The 16,596-nt window shown below is 44.5% G+C and overlaps 1 protein-coding gene across 1 annotated transcript in view; it reads left to right on the top strand.

Moving 5' to 3' along the window:
• Positions 1–3,625: 3,625 nt before the first annotated feature.
• TGM2 (transglutaminase 2) overlaps positions 3,626–16,596 on the top strand; it is a 129,526-nt gene continuing 116,555 nt past the window's right edge. The window contains exon 1 of the mRNA XM_085619203.1: positions 3,626–3,779. Coding sequence (XP_085475329.1) covers positions 3,770–3,779 — 10 coding nt within the window. The 5' untranslated portion in view covers positions 3,626–3,769. The remainder of the gene's footprint in view (positions 3,780–16,596) is intronic.

Below are 16,596 nucleotides of genomic sequence, written 5' to 3'. Positions count from 1 at the left end.
TGGAAGTAGATAGGAACAAGATAACATGTTAGGAGGAGATAAGAGATTCATGGTGACTGAAAAGAGAGAGGAATGATACTAAGAATGATTAGGGCACAAGATTCAGTGTCGCCAGTGCCCAGAGGTGCGAGGAACTGTAATGGGTGTCTTTTAATACCAACTCGATGTAAGGGAAGTCAATTTTTTTCTGGTTTAGATTAGAGCCCATTGTACCCTTGCCAGCCGTGGTCTGTGCAGGAAACAGCAGTGGGGCGGTGGGTCTGCGTGAGGGGGGATTTCAAGGGACGATGCAGAGGGAAAATTAAATAAATAATTAATTTTCCCTCTACATCGTCTCTCGAAATCCCCCCTCACGCGGCCCCACCACTGTTACCTGCACGGAACGCGGCTGACCCTTGATATGCCACTGGTTAGGCTGAGCCTAGAGCAGCGCATGCGCTACTTGCTCGACTTTTAGTAAGGGGGTTTTCAAAGTGCTACCAGAGGCTTTTGCTGGCCTCAGGCTTGCGTGCACGTGCGCGTGCACACACGCAGCCGCCATGTGGGTTTCTGTCAAGGCTCATTAAGCCTTGCATGCGCCAGCCCATCTGCAGCCACACAATCTGTTTCTTACTTCTGTTTCCCTTATCTCTTCTCAGGCCTTGTCTTATCTTGCACAGGGCCTTATCGGAGGTTTTATTGCGGTTATCTTCTGTCTCTTATCCATCCTTCCTCTTAAGCTGGTGCCCCGCATTCCAGACTATCCACGGATCTCGTTACTTGCCCAAATTCTCCCTGATGTGTTTACTTTTCTTGTGGTGTTTGTTGTCAGCTGATCTATTTATGTTGTTGACTTTTTACTGTATACACGACTTAAATGTTCTCTGCTTTAATTTGGATCTGTTTCGTTTTCAACGTGCATTGTGGTGCACAGTTTTCTCAGTACTTTTTCATGGAGCACATTGAAAAGCAATTGTGCAGCTGAATGTGGATTTTCAGTTGTAGTTTAAATTGTAATTTTATGGCGAGGGAAAGAGAGGTGAGTAAAACCAATTCAGTGAAGTGTCCAACTACAAGAAAATAATCTTGCTAGCCGGTAATCCGCCACGCATATCCTCAGTCACCCTGGCTACCAGCGGCCTCTAGAATTCCAGGTCGTTGTGTTTCTCTGAGTTTTCTTTGTACCGAAGCAATAGAATCTGGTGTTTTAGTGCCACTTGAGTCAAAGCAATGGGGCTCAGTACAACTTCATTTGAATAAATCGTACTTGGGCGGCATATCAGCTGAACTTAAGTATCAATCAGTCTGGTGAACGGGAATTCAGTGCCATTTCAGTCGGAGCAGATGTGCGCTAGTTAGTTTAGTTAAAATGCCATTGGCTTAAATAAAATTATGAACGCAATTCCCATAATGCAGTAGGTTTTTAAACGGAAGCTTAGGGCTGTAAACATGATGCTGATGGTGGCATGGAATGTACCACTACACCTGCGGGGTAGCCCTTTGTTGCGAGGTATCAACTCAAACCCCCACAACAGAAACCGACCCTTCCAATGAAAAACAAGCATTGTCATAGCCAATAGGTCTCGCCTTTCGGACCTTAGAAGTGTTTAGTTATCCAGCACAATATCCTTGGTGCAACAACATCACCTGTTTCATGGGTAAACACTTATAAGGTCCCAAATGCAAGACCTATTGGCTATGCCAATGTTTGTTTGTGTAGCTTGCATGTGGTGTGTGCTTGCAGATTAAGTTGTCCCTTGTATTCTGCGCCTGCCGCCTTGTCTTCAGTGCACAAAGCACCTTTATTGCTGCACATTGAGGAAAAATTAGAGGGAACATTGCCTGCACGCACTGCTTAATTTATAAAACAGTAAGTGCAAGGGCACAAGGTATTTCACAGAAGTCCCATGCAGTTGACAGCACTCACTTGTCACCTTAAACTGTATCTTTAAGTCCTAGTTTTATCATTTAAAGGAATATTAATTAGCGAAGAGTTCCACTAAGTCTTCTAAAAAATAATCACACAGCGCCACCTAGTGGTGTATTCTAATAAATACATGCAGGTAAATAAATGCAGTGCTGAACAACGGAAACACTGGCACAAATTAAGGACAGTCGGCAAGGCACACAGAGGCTCTGAGTGTGTGCCAAGTTGCTGCCCAGAGGACACTGAGGGATCAGAGACTCTTTCTCATCTGCCAAAACTCCCATCCAGTTCCAAATACTAGGACAATGAATTCCTTATGTCTGAGCTGCATTCCACCAGGAAGCAGATGTCCAAGTCACAAGGAGCTCAACTGAATACAGTCCCACCTTTCCTGCAGACCCAGCAAACCATCAAGGAACACAATGAGATGTATCTATTATATCCCTTTTCAAGTTTGCCCAAGTATAAAAAGAAATTATGTTATTTTTTAGGAATAATTCGAAATTTGCTCTTGGGGCAGGTAAGGGTTACCCACAACATTTCTGGGAAGGGTCAGGCTTGCTTTGCACGCCATAAAAATATTAGAATATTCCATGAATATCCCTTCAAAAACAATGGCTTTTTAGCACGTTCAAGTAATAATTGAGCTATGAAATGCACTATTGTGCCCCATTTCCCCCCCAAAGCTTCTAAGGTGGGTGTTCTACCTCGATCCTGCCTATAGGAAGTCGGGCTCGGGCAATCCAAGCAGTTCAGTCCTAGTACAGTCACCGCACCACTAAAAACATCACCACTTAGGTTATAAACAAAATCACTGGTCCTATGTGATTCTAAGGCTGCAGCGTTTTTCCAGATAATTATGGATTTACTGCACTTGCCACAAAATCTAACGTCGGCTTCAAAATTTGCAAATATCCTCAAGAAAAAATAGTTTCTAGGTCAGACGGATCAAAAGTCACTTAAACAGACCACCAGTGCCAGGCCTTCCTGGAAAGGTTAACCAGTCACCTCTCAGTTGTCAACAGCTGTGTTCTGTGCTAAACTGCTACTAATGATGTGAAACTTTGTCCCATACAGTATTATGTGTTGGAATGAAAAAAATTGTGAAATACAGTTGCCGAATATGCCACATTATGCGGCATAATTGATTTTCTTTCTGCATACTTTAGTCAATTACTCCTCGTTATGTGATCCTTCACGTCTGTATAATTCCAGTGGCCGTGGCACATTAACCCTCGAAATTATAGAATGTTAAGTTTCAAACCTGTATTCAGCAGTTTGAAACCACAAACCACTTATGTGGGTGCATTTAATTCTTCGGGATTTCGCCGATATTATAACCGGACACTTGTTGTCTACATAAGAATCTCTGCAGCAGATGCTTTGATCCCCTGAGCTATCTTGGAACGCAGCCTCTGTTGGCTAATTAAGTGTGCCTGGGAGCAGTTTTGCCACTTTAAGCTGGAATAAGCGGTGTCATTTGTAATTGTAAGCAGCACGTCCAGCTGCCACATTTCTGTCCTAAAAGTCAGTCAGCCACTTTACACTTCTCAGTGGGCCCCACCTCTTCCTAGAGTTTGGGTGTGCGCGCTCCATGATGCTACCGTGGTGCAGCCGCGGCTACATTAGGTGGAAACACTGAGTAACTAACCGGACGCTGCCTATTTGCACGGGTCTTTCCATAGAAGTCCCGAGGAGGCCGTCCGCTGACACCAGCCCAGCCGAGGGGGTGTGTGCAGGGGTGTGTGTGTATAAAGTCACTGTGCTGTATAGATAGGGCTGGGAGAGCACGCTCAGCTGCCGCACGGAGGGTTGATTCCTGGCACTCGGACACAAGGAGATCTCAGCACTTTCTGCAGCACAATGGCGGAAGGTACGGAATCCGACAGAGGGACAAAATACGTATAACTTTAAGAGGCTTCAATTTAGAAACTCTGCCATGGGCGGGGACAGCACACCTACCCAGGCGCGCGAAATATTAGTGCGCGCAAAAGATGAACATATTCTATGTATGAAAGCCTATCAGAAAAATACTGCTGAGTTATATAGACATGTATAGGCTGGAAATTAGTTATACTGAAAAAATATGTTTTTATGTGTTTATTCTTTTAATTACCGTTATCTATCGCATGTTTTTCAGCGTTAGAAGTTTTAGAGAAATGGCTTTTGTGCCAGAAAGGGCTAGAGACTCCAGCTCCGCACATATTGCGTATAATTTATTTTTAAGAGCGATGCATCACCTCTTCAAAGAAACCATGGCGTGCGTCTGAGTGCTTGGACGGGAGGCTGAGTTCTTCTGATTCGTCAGTGGTTGTTCTAAGGGCTTTAAGTGGGCCGGGTCTCACCGGTACTGAGCACCGGCAGTTTTTCAAAGGGGGCCTCGAAACTGGTCTCTATCGGGCTCTGTTTTGTGCCCCGGCACAAGCGGTCCGTTTTTTTTCCGGACTGCAGTGACAGCAGGGACATCAATGTGCGCCTGCTCACTTCTCACTAGTGGAGAAGTTACGGCATGACGTCATGCCAGGTGAGCATTGTAGGGGAAGGGAAATCCTTTAAAGAGAGTCGTTTTCTCTCTAGATTTTCCTTCTCTTTTTGAAACTCCGAAGCAATAACATTGTCGTGGTGTCACCAGGGCTTTAAGTGGAAGCTTTTTAACATTATATGCAAGCCATAGTTACTGCTAATTTATCTTATGCAAGTAGCAACCATTGACAACGCCAATTGTCCTGACTTGTTGTAGGTATGATGTTACTTGTTTTATACATCTGGATGTAATGACCGAAACAGCAAAATACAAGTCGGGGGGCACACTAACTCTAAGGATATATTTTTACCTTATGTCGTTTTAAAGCCACCGCCCATAATAACATTGTCCACGCCCCTTTGAGAGACCCCCAGTTTTTTCATCCCACTTAAAGCCCTAGTTGTTATTTCCGTTTTTGATGGGATTTTTTTGCTGCAGCTATTGTTATCTAAAGGTCCACCTGGTTCCTCCAAGTGAGCTACAACTACATCTCCCAGAATGCATTGGTTCGGTTGTCAAATGAAAGTTCAAGATTGATGAAGACATAAGAGTATGCCGGCATAGTGGGGACGGAATTTTAACCAGGTCCATTAACTAGTTAGGTGGATGGGGGACAACATATATGTAGCTTTTAACATGGTAAACAAACCAGGAAGAGTTTACAGCTGTAATAGTGTCATGGGCCCTACGTATGGACTGGTGTATTATTAGTCTTGAACCATGATCTACTATCAGGGCCACTGGAATTATGTGGCAATGGAAGACCAAAGTATGCAGCTAGATGGACAGAATTATAGGACAAGAAAAATGGAAATTATGAGGCATAACTTGGCACAATCTGAAGCAGTATTATATTGTTGTTTTATAATTTCAACAGCTATGGTCCTGTTTGGGCAACGTTTAACACACTAGCTCCAGTTGACCAAGTGCAATCAGTAATCGACAACTGAAAGGTATCCCGTTAACCTTTGCGCGGGATCTGTCACTGTGTGAAGCTAAGCATTCTCTTTAGTAACTTGTTATATTCTTGAGCTAGAATCATTGTGATTTGTGTGTGGAATCTGCAGTTGATGCAGCTGGAAAACGGGACATCCACAGATGCTCTTAATTCCTCTTTTTTTTTTTTTGCCTCCAGGACTTGTAGTCACGATTTTGCTTCAAAAGCGACAAAAATGTAAATAATAGTAACATTTTTATTTAGTGCTGCATGCCACACGTGCCATTTCCAAATACCTGTAAATACCATGTGTTATTTTTACCCAACATAAGAGAGCCTAGGTACCCTCACATCACCGCACGTTTCAGCGGCGAACGTTCAACTCCCGAAACCAACTTTCCGGCTCAAAAAAAAGAGTACCAGAATACAGCTAACACAACAACTGTGCGTACTACTCACACGTGTGGTGGGCAGTTTGAGAGCTATGAAAAGCTAAAATGGAATCATTTTTTCCACATTTACTGGGGGTGTTGCACTACTCGCTAACGCAGGACTGTATTTCAGCAGGCTCTGTTCTTCAACAGTTAAAACTCAGAAGCTTCCGGCGGCAGGCAGATCTCTGCAGCAGCCACTGAACCCTTTGAGCTATCCTCTTATTTAAATTAACCCCAAGTACAGTGGCTTCGCTGTTACGTGTTTCTGACTGCAGTTCCTTTTGACCTACTCCACGAGTTCAACCCCCCATTTGAAACTCCTCGTCCTGGTATTGTGTAAACTTCTGCAATTGGCCGCTTTAATATCGGGTTGACCTGGTGTTTTGCAACGAGCTGATGTGAAGTGCTACAGGGGACTAAACATAACGTGTTTTATAAAGTGGTTTTTGCCACGGCTTTCCGGCTTCACAGCAGAGTCATTCGTAGGTGCCATTGAAGTACACCACAGCGATGCACACTTTATCGACTTTGGAAGGATGAGTGTTGGTTTGCCCCGCTCTGGTTTCACACATGCGGGCTGCACAAGGATTTCAGCAGCAGATGGGCTATATTATTGCTTCAGTTAGCTTTCCAAGCCCAAAAGTCTGTTTTGGAGGGAATACCCGCCTACTGCGGCTTTCTTCTACCTTAATAGTGCTTCTGTTGAGGGGAGTGTGTGTGGGGCGAAGGGTGGAGTCAAGAGCTTCGAAGTCAAGTCAGGCCTGGGGCTGAATATCTGGTTTATTTTTAAGATGCTTCTGCGGGGTTAAAATCCCAGCGGAAACAGACCCTTCAAACTCTCAGAGTGCGTGCTCAGACACATGCACTTCATGTCACCCTGTTTACAAAAAAAGCCTCCACAACGGATCAGAGGATAACATCCTGGGGATACAAGCAAGGAGAGAAAAAAATATGTTCAGTTTAATATAGCTGCAGGAAACTCTCCTCAAACCGAGAGTTTACGAGTATCAATGACGCCATTTACAGCAGAACTCCTCCCAAAGTGTTCCCGAATCTTGACTTTGCCTCACAAGCGTGAGTTTCATTGAATCCCCTCCCGTGTGAAAAAGGCCAATTATATTAATGGATTCCCTTTTAATGAACAAGCATTGGAAAAGCATAGATATGGCAAACATATGAATATGCAGGAGTGGCACAGGTGCCCAGGCAATCAGCCCTGGCACTGAAGTGCAGCCCTTTTGGTGTGCATGTGTGATCAGGCAGCATGTTGTCACTCAAAGACACCCACTAGATTGAGTGGGCTGACCCTCTGCCCAACGCATAAACTGAGGCCGCAGTGCTTAATTTGTAAACTAATAAGTGCCAGGGCCCTGACCAGGAGGCCACTGCAGCTTGCACCACACATTGCCCATTCATCGCTGCCAAGGATGGTACCAAAACAGCTACTCACCATCTCTCTCGCCTGCAAGTGCGACAGTTCAGATTATTCCAGGTCCCCAAAGCTAAAGGAATGGCTGGGGAGGCAGGTAATAGTATTTTTTTAAGTGTATTTTATATTCATTAACAACCTTTGTTCTGCTCATTTCTAAATTAGATGAGAGGCGCCACCATGTGGCAGAGTGTCATAAGTGTGGTGATTCCAATTATGTGCCAGTGCCGAGCAACGGAAACCACCTGCTCAAATTAAGCATTGGCTGAGGAGGCAGAAGTACAATGTGAATGACATTTGAACAGGCAATAGATGAAGAGGGCTAACCAAAATTCCTGGGATATATGTATATTAGGAATTGTTTGGAAGCATAAGGCACGCAAGAGCTCAAACTGACTCCAGACCTAAACATTCTATTATTTCCTACTCTGTCGCACTCTAATCTCATTCAGCACATTTCATGTAACCGATGTGATCTTACTGCTGCAGATACTATATATATGTTTTTTTTGTGCCCAAAATTAAGTCAATTTATTAGAGATATAGAGAATTATTGTCTGTTTATCATTTGGAAACTGCTGTTTATAAAACAAAGGGCAAGAATAGAAGGGCAAATGGGCTAAAACTATGGTCCCCACTCTCTAATTGTCTATGAATAGAATTTTATGTTATTTTATAGGTCATGTGTTTATTTAGTTGATGATATAGTTAACTTGTTTGTATTCAATGTAATGTTTGTGTCTTGGCTGTCTGATGATATAAAAATCAATAAAGAAATTTAAAAAAATAAAAAAAGGAATTGTTTGGAAGCATAAGGCACGCAAGAGCTCAAACTGACTGCAGACCTAAACATTCTATTATTTCCTGCTCTGTCGCACTCTAATCTCATTCAGCACATTTCATTGTCACGTTCTCGCTGGGCTGACATTTTAAGTGCAGCGGGGTATTATCTGGCAAGGGACAGGGTGGATGTGGGAGTGTCTCCACTATTTTTAGAGGAGGACCATACGTCCCCTTAGCCCAGAGGCCTTCAAACTGTGGGACGCGCCCCCCTGGCGGTCGTGGATGGGTTCCCAGGGGGGGCGCAAATGCCTCTGAAACACATGTAAATTAAGATGGCCTGGAAGCAAGGCATGTATTTGCTGCATTTTCAGGCTGTCTTCATTTACTCAGTGCCCTTAAAGTCAAAACTGTCATTGGAGTGCCTTGGGGTCAGAGGTCGCTGAATGTGCTGGCAGGGTCAAAGATGTTGCTAAAAACAAAGTCTTCCTTTTGTGTATTCACAGTAATTTAAGTGCATTATTGCTGTATGTGGGTATTAAACTGGTACTTATAAGGGAAATATGCCAGGGCTGTGTTAACAAGTGTAAAAATAGCAAAATAATTCAGTATATGCTATCACAAAATGTTCAGCATAATTCCAGTCGCCATGTTTATAGTGCTGTGAGGTCGCAGCCTGTGGCAGAAAGCACTGTAAATATGTAAGTTATTATTTTAAAATAGTATTTCACATAGTCTAAGCTAGGCTGCTGCAAATTGATGCAGTGGTTGAGATAAAACAAGTTTTTACAAAATATAGTTTTTAGTAATAAGTAATCAGACTGCATCTGATGCAGACATTTTATGTCTCCATTATTCCAGAACTCAGCTGATAACAACCCCACATTACACCTCAAACAGAATAAATATTTGCCACCATAAAGCTTTAAGCAGAGCTACTGGAATTATTCAGCAGGAGAGGACCACGTTATGCGGCAGGGTTGAATAAATTATGCAGCAAGAAAAGATAAATTATGCGGCACAATGCAGCACATTTTGTGGTTAGCATTACTTCATTATGTTGACATTTTAACCCATGGTTATGCTGTTAAGAGCAATATTTCCCCTCATTAGTACCAGTTTAAGACACAAATATAGCAATAAACAGCTACAAGATTACCAGTCAATCTCTGCAAAAGGCCTTCCGCTGCTCCTGTACACTTTGTCACGTTTTAAGTAACTTTTGTTCCATTTGAGCTGGAATCAATTTTTTTGGGCTAAATTCTGCAGATTATGTAGCAGATGATGGATTATGTAACGAATGCGGTAAACTCATAATTATGTGGAAAACGCTGCTGCTGCAGAAACTCATAATTCTGGTGACCCTGGCCTTAAGGGGCCCAATCAATTAAGGCTGGTAAGAAGGCTGATTTCTTCTTTAACTTTATGCACTACCGCCACACTCTTCACTTTCAGGCAGAGGCACCTCAAAGTCAGCATTAACTGTTCAGGGACAGTTTTTATTGTGATGGCTAAGTCCATGGGGTGGCAGGTAGAAGGCCGGCAGGGTTGCATTGACATGCAGAGCCCTAATCCTCTCGACCCTGGGGCCCCAGAGTAACAGTCCAGGAGAAAGAGGAAAGGAGCAAGATTCATGGATTTGTCAAACAGATGACCCAGAATGAAGAGCACTGTATGGGGCCTAATGTTTATGTTTACAAATGGCCAGAGACCGCTTCTTCAGAGCAATACCCCAAAGAAGGGGACAAAATAAGTGGACTTTTTTTTTTTTTAAAGGGCCATTCATCAGTGCAGCAGGTACTGCTGCTAGGTGTGTAAGTGGCCACTGTTGGTTATCATTAATGAAGCAGATGCAGCAGGGCTGGGGCCCAGGGGTTTGAGGGGCCCACTGCTTCGCAATTATGATACCTTTAAAAAAGGGGCATGGGGGATTATTTTCCTTTCTAGCATCACAACCAAGGGCACCCTTGCAGAAAAAAAGGGATTTAACATGGTAGCTCTTTTTTTCGAACGGGACAGAGAGCCTGTTTCAAGATTGGAGTGATGGTCCGGCATGATGGGGACGAGGTGAAAGATGCAGAGGAGATAGCCAGCTACTCAGGACTGCAGTTATATTAGTCCAGTAGGTGTAGTTGCTTTGGGGTTCAAGGGTGTGAGGGGCTCACAAACAAACCCAATTCTGGAGAGCAATGTTTTTGGGACAATATATATATTTCAGTGGCGGAACGAAAGTGGAGGAGGCCCTCCTGCAATGTATACTGAGGGGCCCCCACTCCAGATTTAATCCGGAGCTCTCAGGCCTCAGTAGTGTACTGAGGGGGCCCCCTGCAGCTCGGCCCCCCCCCCCGTTCCGCAGGGGCTGTGAGGGCCTGTGTTACACCCCTGATATATTTGATGCATTTACTGTCTTATAAGTCTCATATTTAGTGTGGTTTATGAACTATAGAAAAAGTACTCCTGAAATCATCTCATAAACCCCGCCTCCTGCACGCAGCCATGTCCGTCCTGTTCTCCCAATCCTTGCCATAACGTTTTGAGGGGGGATGCCTGACCGCAAAACATTTTGCTTGGGGGGGTGGCTCAGAGCAAAAAAAGTTTGAAGACCTCTGCCTTAGCCTGAGGCCGGTGGAGGCTGGGAGGTGTTCCTGTACAGCCACTGTGACTTCTGCTCACATTTTCAAGGTGTGTGACATCACATAGGCATGAATCTTGTCCTTAGGTAATTATTAAGACACTATTCCACTGGCAGCACCCTCATTAACAGGGAGACTGGCACAAAGGGGTGTTATCTAGGGCCTCTTGACTGCTCGCCATTAGCCCATCCATTAATGAGGTGTGAACACAAGGCTCTTAGTGGTTTGCAGCTGGTAAAAGAACACCTGCAGGAACCAAACCAATTAACAGCAAATAGCTAACCCTTTAAGAACAAAAAGCAACCCGGGCACAGTTTATTTATTCTGTTAAGCAGTTTCTAAATGTATTTTAATACGTTTCACTCATCTGTCCATAATTGTTGTCACTTCCAGTCGTTTACAGGCTCAATTACAAATCCATATATGGTAAATAAAGATGTTTTGCTAAAAAGTAAAGCTCAAATCATGGCGTTTTTCACATCGGTGTGAGAGTGTTTTTGCAAAGCACACATGCAGTGAGGGAAGGGGGGCTCTTCAGATGTTGATAGGCCTTGTGCTCTGTTGCACATGTTTTACTGTATCACAGACACTTGGTTCTTTCTTCATATTTCCTCACTGATCTCCATATGACTAGTTACACATATAAATGACACAACATTAAATGTGCGTCGATTCTTAACCAGTACGTGCATTCATCAATATACATTTACTTACCAGCTTTGTACCTCTCCGTTATTTCACATTATGCAAATGATTAAATGTACTCTCAGGCATTGCTCATGGTTTAAATGTAAACTCACTTATTGTTTAGATTAGAACATTCGACGTTTTGCGTTCACAGACAAGTCCATGTACATGTATGGATTAAATATAAAAGTGTACATTAAGTAACTTAATTTTAATTGTTTATATATACTCAGCCTGAACTATACAACTGGCCTGTTCCGTCTTGAGTGAAGGATATTATACAGTTGTGACATCACTTCCTGTGCTATCACTGCACTGTGTCACTGCATGCGATGTCTTGGCTAATTGCTCATGCTGATTAGTTTAATAACATGTTAGAACTTTAGCCCTGCTCATATTAATGCAAATGATTACTTATCTGTTTTATATAGGGCTGGATACCACACTTCTGCCGTTTATATGCAATATAAATTACCGATGTTATTAATCCCCAGTTTAACGGCAATCAATTTACCGACCTCGGAAGGATAAAACATTGAAAATGTTTCAACAGTAAAATGTGGAGAGCCATGTTCTAAGCACCGTGACTGCTTGTTCTGTTTCTCTTCGAGTCTGGTCTGACAGCCAGCTGTCGACAGCCAATTACGTAAGAACCACAAGGAGAGGTGCTTTGGCACCGCCCACAAGTTGGGCGTACATGTTTTGATGGGGCAAAAGTAGTGTGAGGGAAGTGGACTTTTCTGCGCTTTAGCTCTTCAGTCTATAACATCTCACAAATAAATAACTGTTAGTGAAAGGTTCGAGGTTAATCCTGTTGATTAAAATCCCCTGAATTTATACAAATAGTGAGTCTGTGCTTAGCTCGCAGCTGTGCACAGTGGCTAAGGAGTTGTTTCGAATGAATGCAGAGCTGTTAGACTAAAACAAATATTTATTTCCGCCCCTCCCAGGTTTCAAGACTCACTTTTTCAGAAAACACCACAAAGGAGAGTCTTTCAGGCATCCTGGGTGGGTCTGGCTACACTTGCAGGGATTACTGGATGTGCCGCCCTTCCCTGGGGTGACGCTGGAACATGCCCTCTGGACCTGTTTTCAAGAACATGGCGGTAGCCATGTTTGTTTTACACAGAGCTGTGAGAGGGAGAGGTCAGTCACCTCCGAGCCTGAGGGCGGTATGAATATGGGTGAGGTGAGGTCACTCACAGAGCTAATACAGTGGTCGCTCTTATTTATTTATTTGTGCATTTTTATAAAGCGCGGACATTACCCGAAGGTGTCAGAGCGCTGTACAATAGAGCCAGTTACATTACAAAAGAACCGTGAAACACAATAAAACATTGCAAAGAGAAACAGTAGTGCTGTACAATAGAGCCAGTTAGGTTACAAAAGAACAGTGGAACACAATACAACATTACAAAGAAAAACAGGAGACTGAAAATAAAGGTTACATAAACACAAATTCCGATAAAGCACGCAGGAGAGGGGAATGTACAGGAAAAAATACAACATTTTACAATGAGGAGCGAACTTCCAAGAGGGGCCTGAGAATGAAAGTATTAGTTCTCAAAGTGTCTTTGGAAGAGGAGAGATTTGAGATCAGCTTTGAAGATCCCGGTAGAGGAGGTGGCACGGAGCAATGGGGGAAGTGAGTTCCAGATTCTCACCGCATTTCCTGAGAAGGATTGTGCCATCGATCTTTCTCTTTTGAAGATGGGGGGCTCAAGCAGAAGCTTTTCCGCATTGCGAGAGAGTCGAGAGCCTCCGGACAATTTTAATTTGTTTGCCAGGTAACGAGGGGAGGACGTGTGTAAGGCTTTATGCGTGATGCAGGCAGTTTTGTAAATGGATCTTGCCTCAATCGGAAGCCATCGAAGAGCGGACCAGATAAGGGTGACGTGGTCGCTTCGTTTAGACCCTGAAATGAAGCGAGCTGCTGAATGGAGGATGGATTTGAGAGGGGAGAGGTAGGATTTAGGTAGGCCCGTCAGGAGAGAATTGCAATAATCCAGTCTTGAGAGAACCAGCGATTGTACCAAGATTTTTAAGTCTTTCTCCTGGAAGTACCGACGGATCACCCACAGGAGGCGCAACTGGTATCGTGCGTTCTTGGCAATAGAGTTGATGTGGGAGATTAGATTGAGTCTTTTGTCGAGAATGACACCTAGGGATTTGGCGCTGTTGACAATGATGGGTTTGCTGTTTAGTAAGTTCAGCTGATCCATCCACGATTGAACGGGAGGAGGTGAGAGAGAGGTAGAAAGGAGGAGGAATTCAGTTTTGGCTGGATTTAGAATGAGTTGGTGACCTAACATCCAGTTGTAAATGGAGTAGAGTTGAGTAGTGAGAGATCATGCGCGGTAGACACCTTGAGGTAGATTTGAGTGTCATCTGCATATAGATGGTAATGGATCCCAGATTTGCTTAGGAGGTTCCCTAATGGTTCCTAGTTGAGATTAAACAAGGTGGGTGCCAGGATAGAACCTTGAGGGACGCCTTGACCTACAGCCAATGGGGATGAAAGACTGTTCGCTATCTTAATAATTTGGGATCTGTCCGAGAGGAAAGAGGCAAACCATTTAAGCACTCTGCCATCCAATCCCATTCTCTGTTGAAGAGTGTTCAGGAGGGTACTGTGATTAACAGTGTCAAAGGCTGCAGAGAGGTCTAGAAGAATCAGAAGGCACGATTCCCCCGAGTCGAGTATATGCAGCGCATCATCAATCACTTGCAGCAGGGCTGTTTCAGTGCTACAATTTTGGATGAAGCCAGATTGGAAAACGTCGAGGAGATTATTGTCCATAATATGTAGGGCCAGTTGTTTCGCAACACATTTTTCAGTGATTTTCGACAGAAAAGGGAGGTTGGTGATAGGGCGGAAGTTGTTGAGGTCGTTCGCATCAGCGGAGGTTTTTTTTAGAAGAGGGGTAACCTATCCTGTTTTAAGGGCAACAGGGAGGGAGGCTTGACTGAGGAAGTGATTAACTAGCCTGGTCCAGTAAGATAGAGTATGGGTGTAGAAATCGATGGCGATGCCACTAGGGATTCGGTCAGAAGAGTGGTTGGATGGTTTGGTTTCGAGGATGCATTTGAGGAGTTCATCTTCTGAGATGAGGTCAAAGTGTTGCCAGGTGACTAAGGATTTCCGCTCCTCAAAGGGCGTGGGGTGGGCGACCTAATTCACCAGTGCTTTGACCTCTTCTTCAAAGAAAATAGCAAAATCGTCTGCTTTCTTTGTGGAGTCCTCAGGCTTAGTAGTTGGGGGAGAAAAGTTTGGGTTTTTGATGAGGTCAAAAAGTTTTTTGGGTCTGTTTTGGCTGAGTCGAGGAGGGATCTGAAATGTGATGCTTTTTCATGGAAGATGTGGTTGTGGTATCTGGATCTTGCTGAACGTAAATGAGAGAGATTAGAGGTAGAAGGAGATTTTCTCCAATGTTTCTCCAGGGTTCTAAGGTTTTTCCTTTCATCGTAGAGGGCTTTATTGAGCCACGGTGCTGAGGGGGTGGGTCTTTTCTTTTTGTTTTGGAGTGGAGCTACATTGTAAATTTCGACTGCTAGGACTGAGAGGTGAGAACGTTGACATCCATGTTGGGGTCATGTCTAGGAAGTAACCGCATAGCAGAGTCACAAAAAGTGACAAGATCAATGTTTTTAGTGTTGCGGAACCAGGTAGTAGCTCTTTTAGATTGACCAAGCGTTATAACGTGCGAAAGGTGAAAACGGAAGGGAACAAGGAAGTGATCAGACCAGTCTACATGGATAGGGGTAGCAGTAGTCAGCAGGTCTGCTTTGGATATGACAAAGTCCAGAATTGAGCCCTTGAAATGAGTGGTTTCCGAGCAATGTTGAAATAGATCATTGGCTGAGAGAAAGGTGGCAAGCTTGTTGGCAGCCGAGTCTTCCAGAGAGCCCCAATGGAGATTAAAATCACCCAGGAAGATCTGCCTGTCATTTTGGGAAAATTGATCACTGATGAAGTCAGTGAGTTCCTCCACAAAGGCAGAGCAGTTACCGGGCGGGTGGTAGATGGCATGGAATCTAAAGGGTGAGCCATGATGTATTTGAAGTTCTAGGGATATGCATTCGAATGTACGGAAAGGAATGGTAGGGAAGGCTTTCATTTGAAGGGAATTCCTGAAGATGATAGCAACACCGCCCCCAATTTTGTCTGATCTGTCATTTCTGAGGATAGAGTAGTCAGTGGGTACCAGAAGATCAAACAAAGTATGAGAGGAGTCATTAAACCAGGTCTCAGTGAGGAAGAACATGTCAAGATTCTGGAGGGTGATAATGTCAGAAATTTCCAATTTGTGTTTGATTGCAGATCTGCAGTTGTGGAGCACGCAGTGCAGCTCCGATGCAACTGTTTTGGTGACAGGGGTGTTAGGGCTGTTAAGGGAGATAGGGATGAGATTCTTGAATGAGGGTGTCCGGTAAGAGGGAGGCTGGTAGGTTCTGACAGAGGAAATAGTCTGAATAGTGACATGCGTAGAATTCTTAGGAGAGGATGGTGGAGGGGGGGTGATGCTGGTGGACTTGTAGCTGGCTAGTAAATTGGAGATGCCTGTAGAGGACAGACTGTGGTTGGCTTTAATGGGGCGCGGGAGCAAGGAACTCCTCGGGAGGATATTAGGGAAGGGGGACATCTTGGCGCTTAAAAGTGAGATAGATGCTACAAGCTGGGAGATAGAAGAGATGAGAGAATCCAGTTTATTTTCTAGGGAAGGAGAGCGTAGCACGGAGTGTTGGGAGGCACGAAGGAAAAGGGTGGAAGTGCGGAGGGTGTGTGGGGACGGGGAACAGGATAAGGGAGATGGTGCAGAGGGTGATTGAGGGCGGGGCGGGATGGAGGATCGGGAATCTGGAGGGACAGCAGGAAGTGCGGGAGGACGGGGCAGAGTGGGTGAACGGGATAAAGGAGGGGGTGCGGAGGGAGGGGAGGGGTAAGGGAATGGGTGAGGATTTGGGGAGCAAGGGTAGAAGGTGGGGGAAGGTGGTGGGCGATAGGAGTGGATGGAAACACAGTGGTTGGAAGAGAGAAAATATTACTGGTGTTGAACAGAGGGGAGGAGTGGAGATCAAAAATAGAAGGAGATGGTTGAGGAGTAGGAGGGGGGTCAAATGAAGACCAAAGGAAAGGGGATAGGAGAGGAGAAAGGCTGAGCAGGGAGGGGAGGCCAGGGGGTTAGATGAATGCCACAGAGTCGTGGAGAAGAGAGGAGAGGGGGCTGTACAGGGGGGGAAGGAGGGGGGTCCCAGGAAGGTCATG

Source organism: Triturus cristatus, chromosome 7, assembly GCF_964204655.1.
Source record: "Triturus cristatus chromosome 7, aTriCri1.1, whole genome shotgun sequence".
Taxonomy (NCBI): domain Eukaryota; kingdom Metazoa; phylum Chordata; class Amphibia; order Caudata; family Salamandridae; genus Triturus; species Triturus cristatus.
This window is presented reverse-complemented; position numbering and strand designations above follow the sequence as displayed.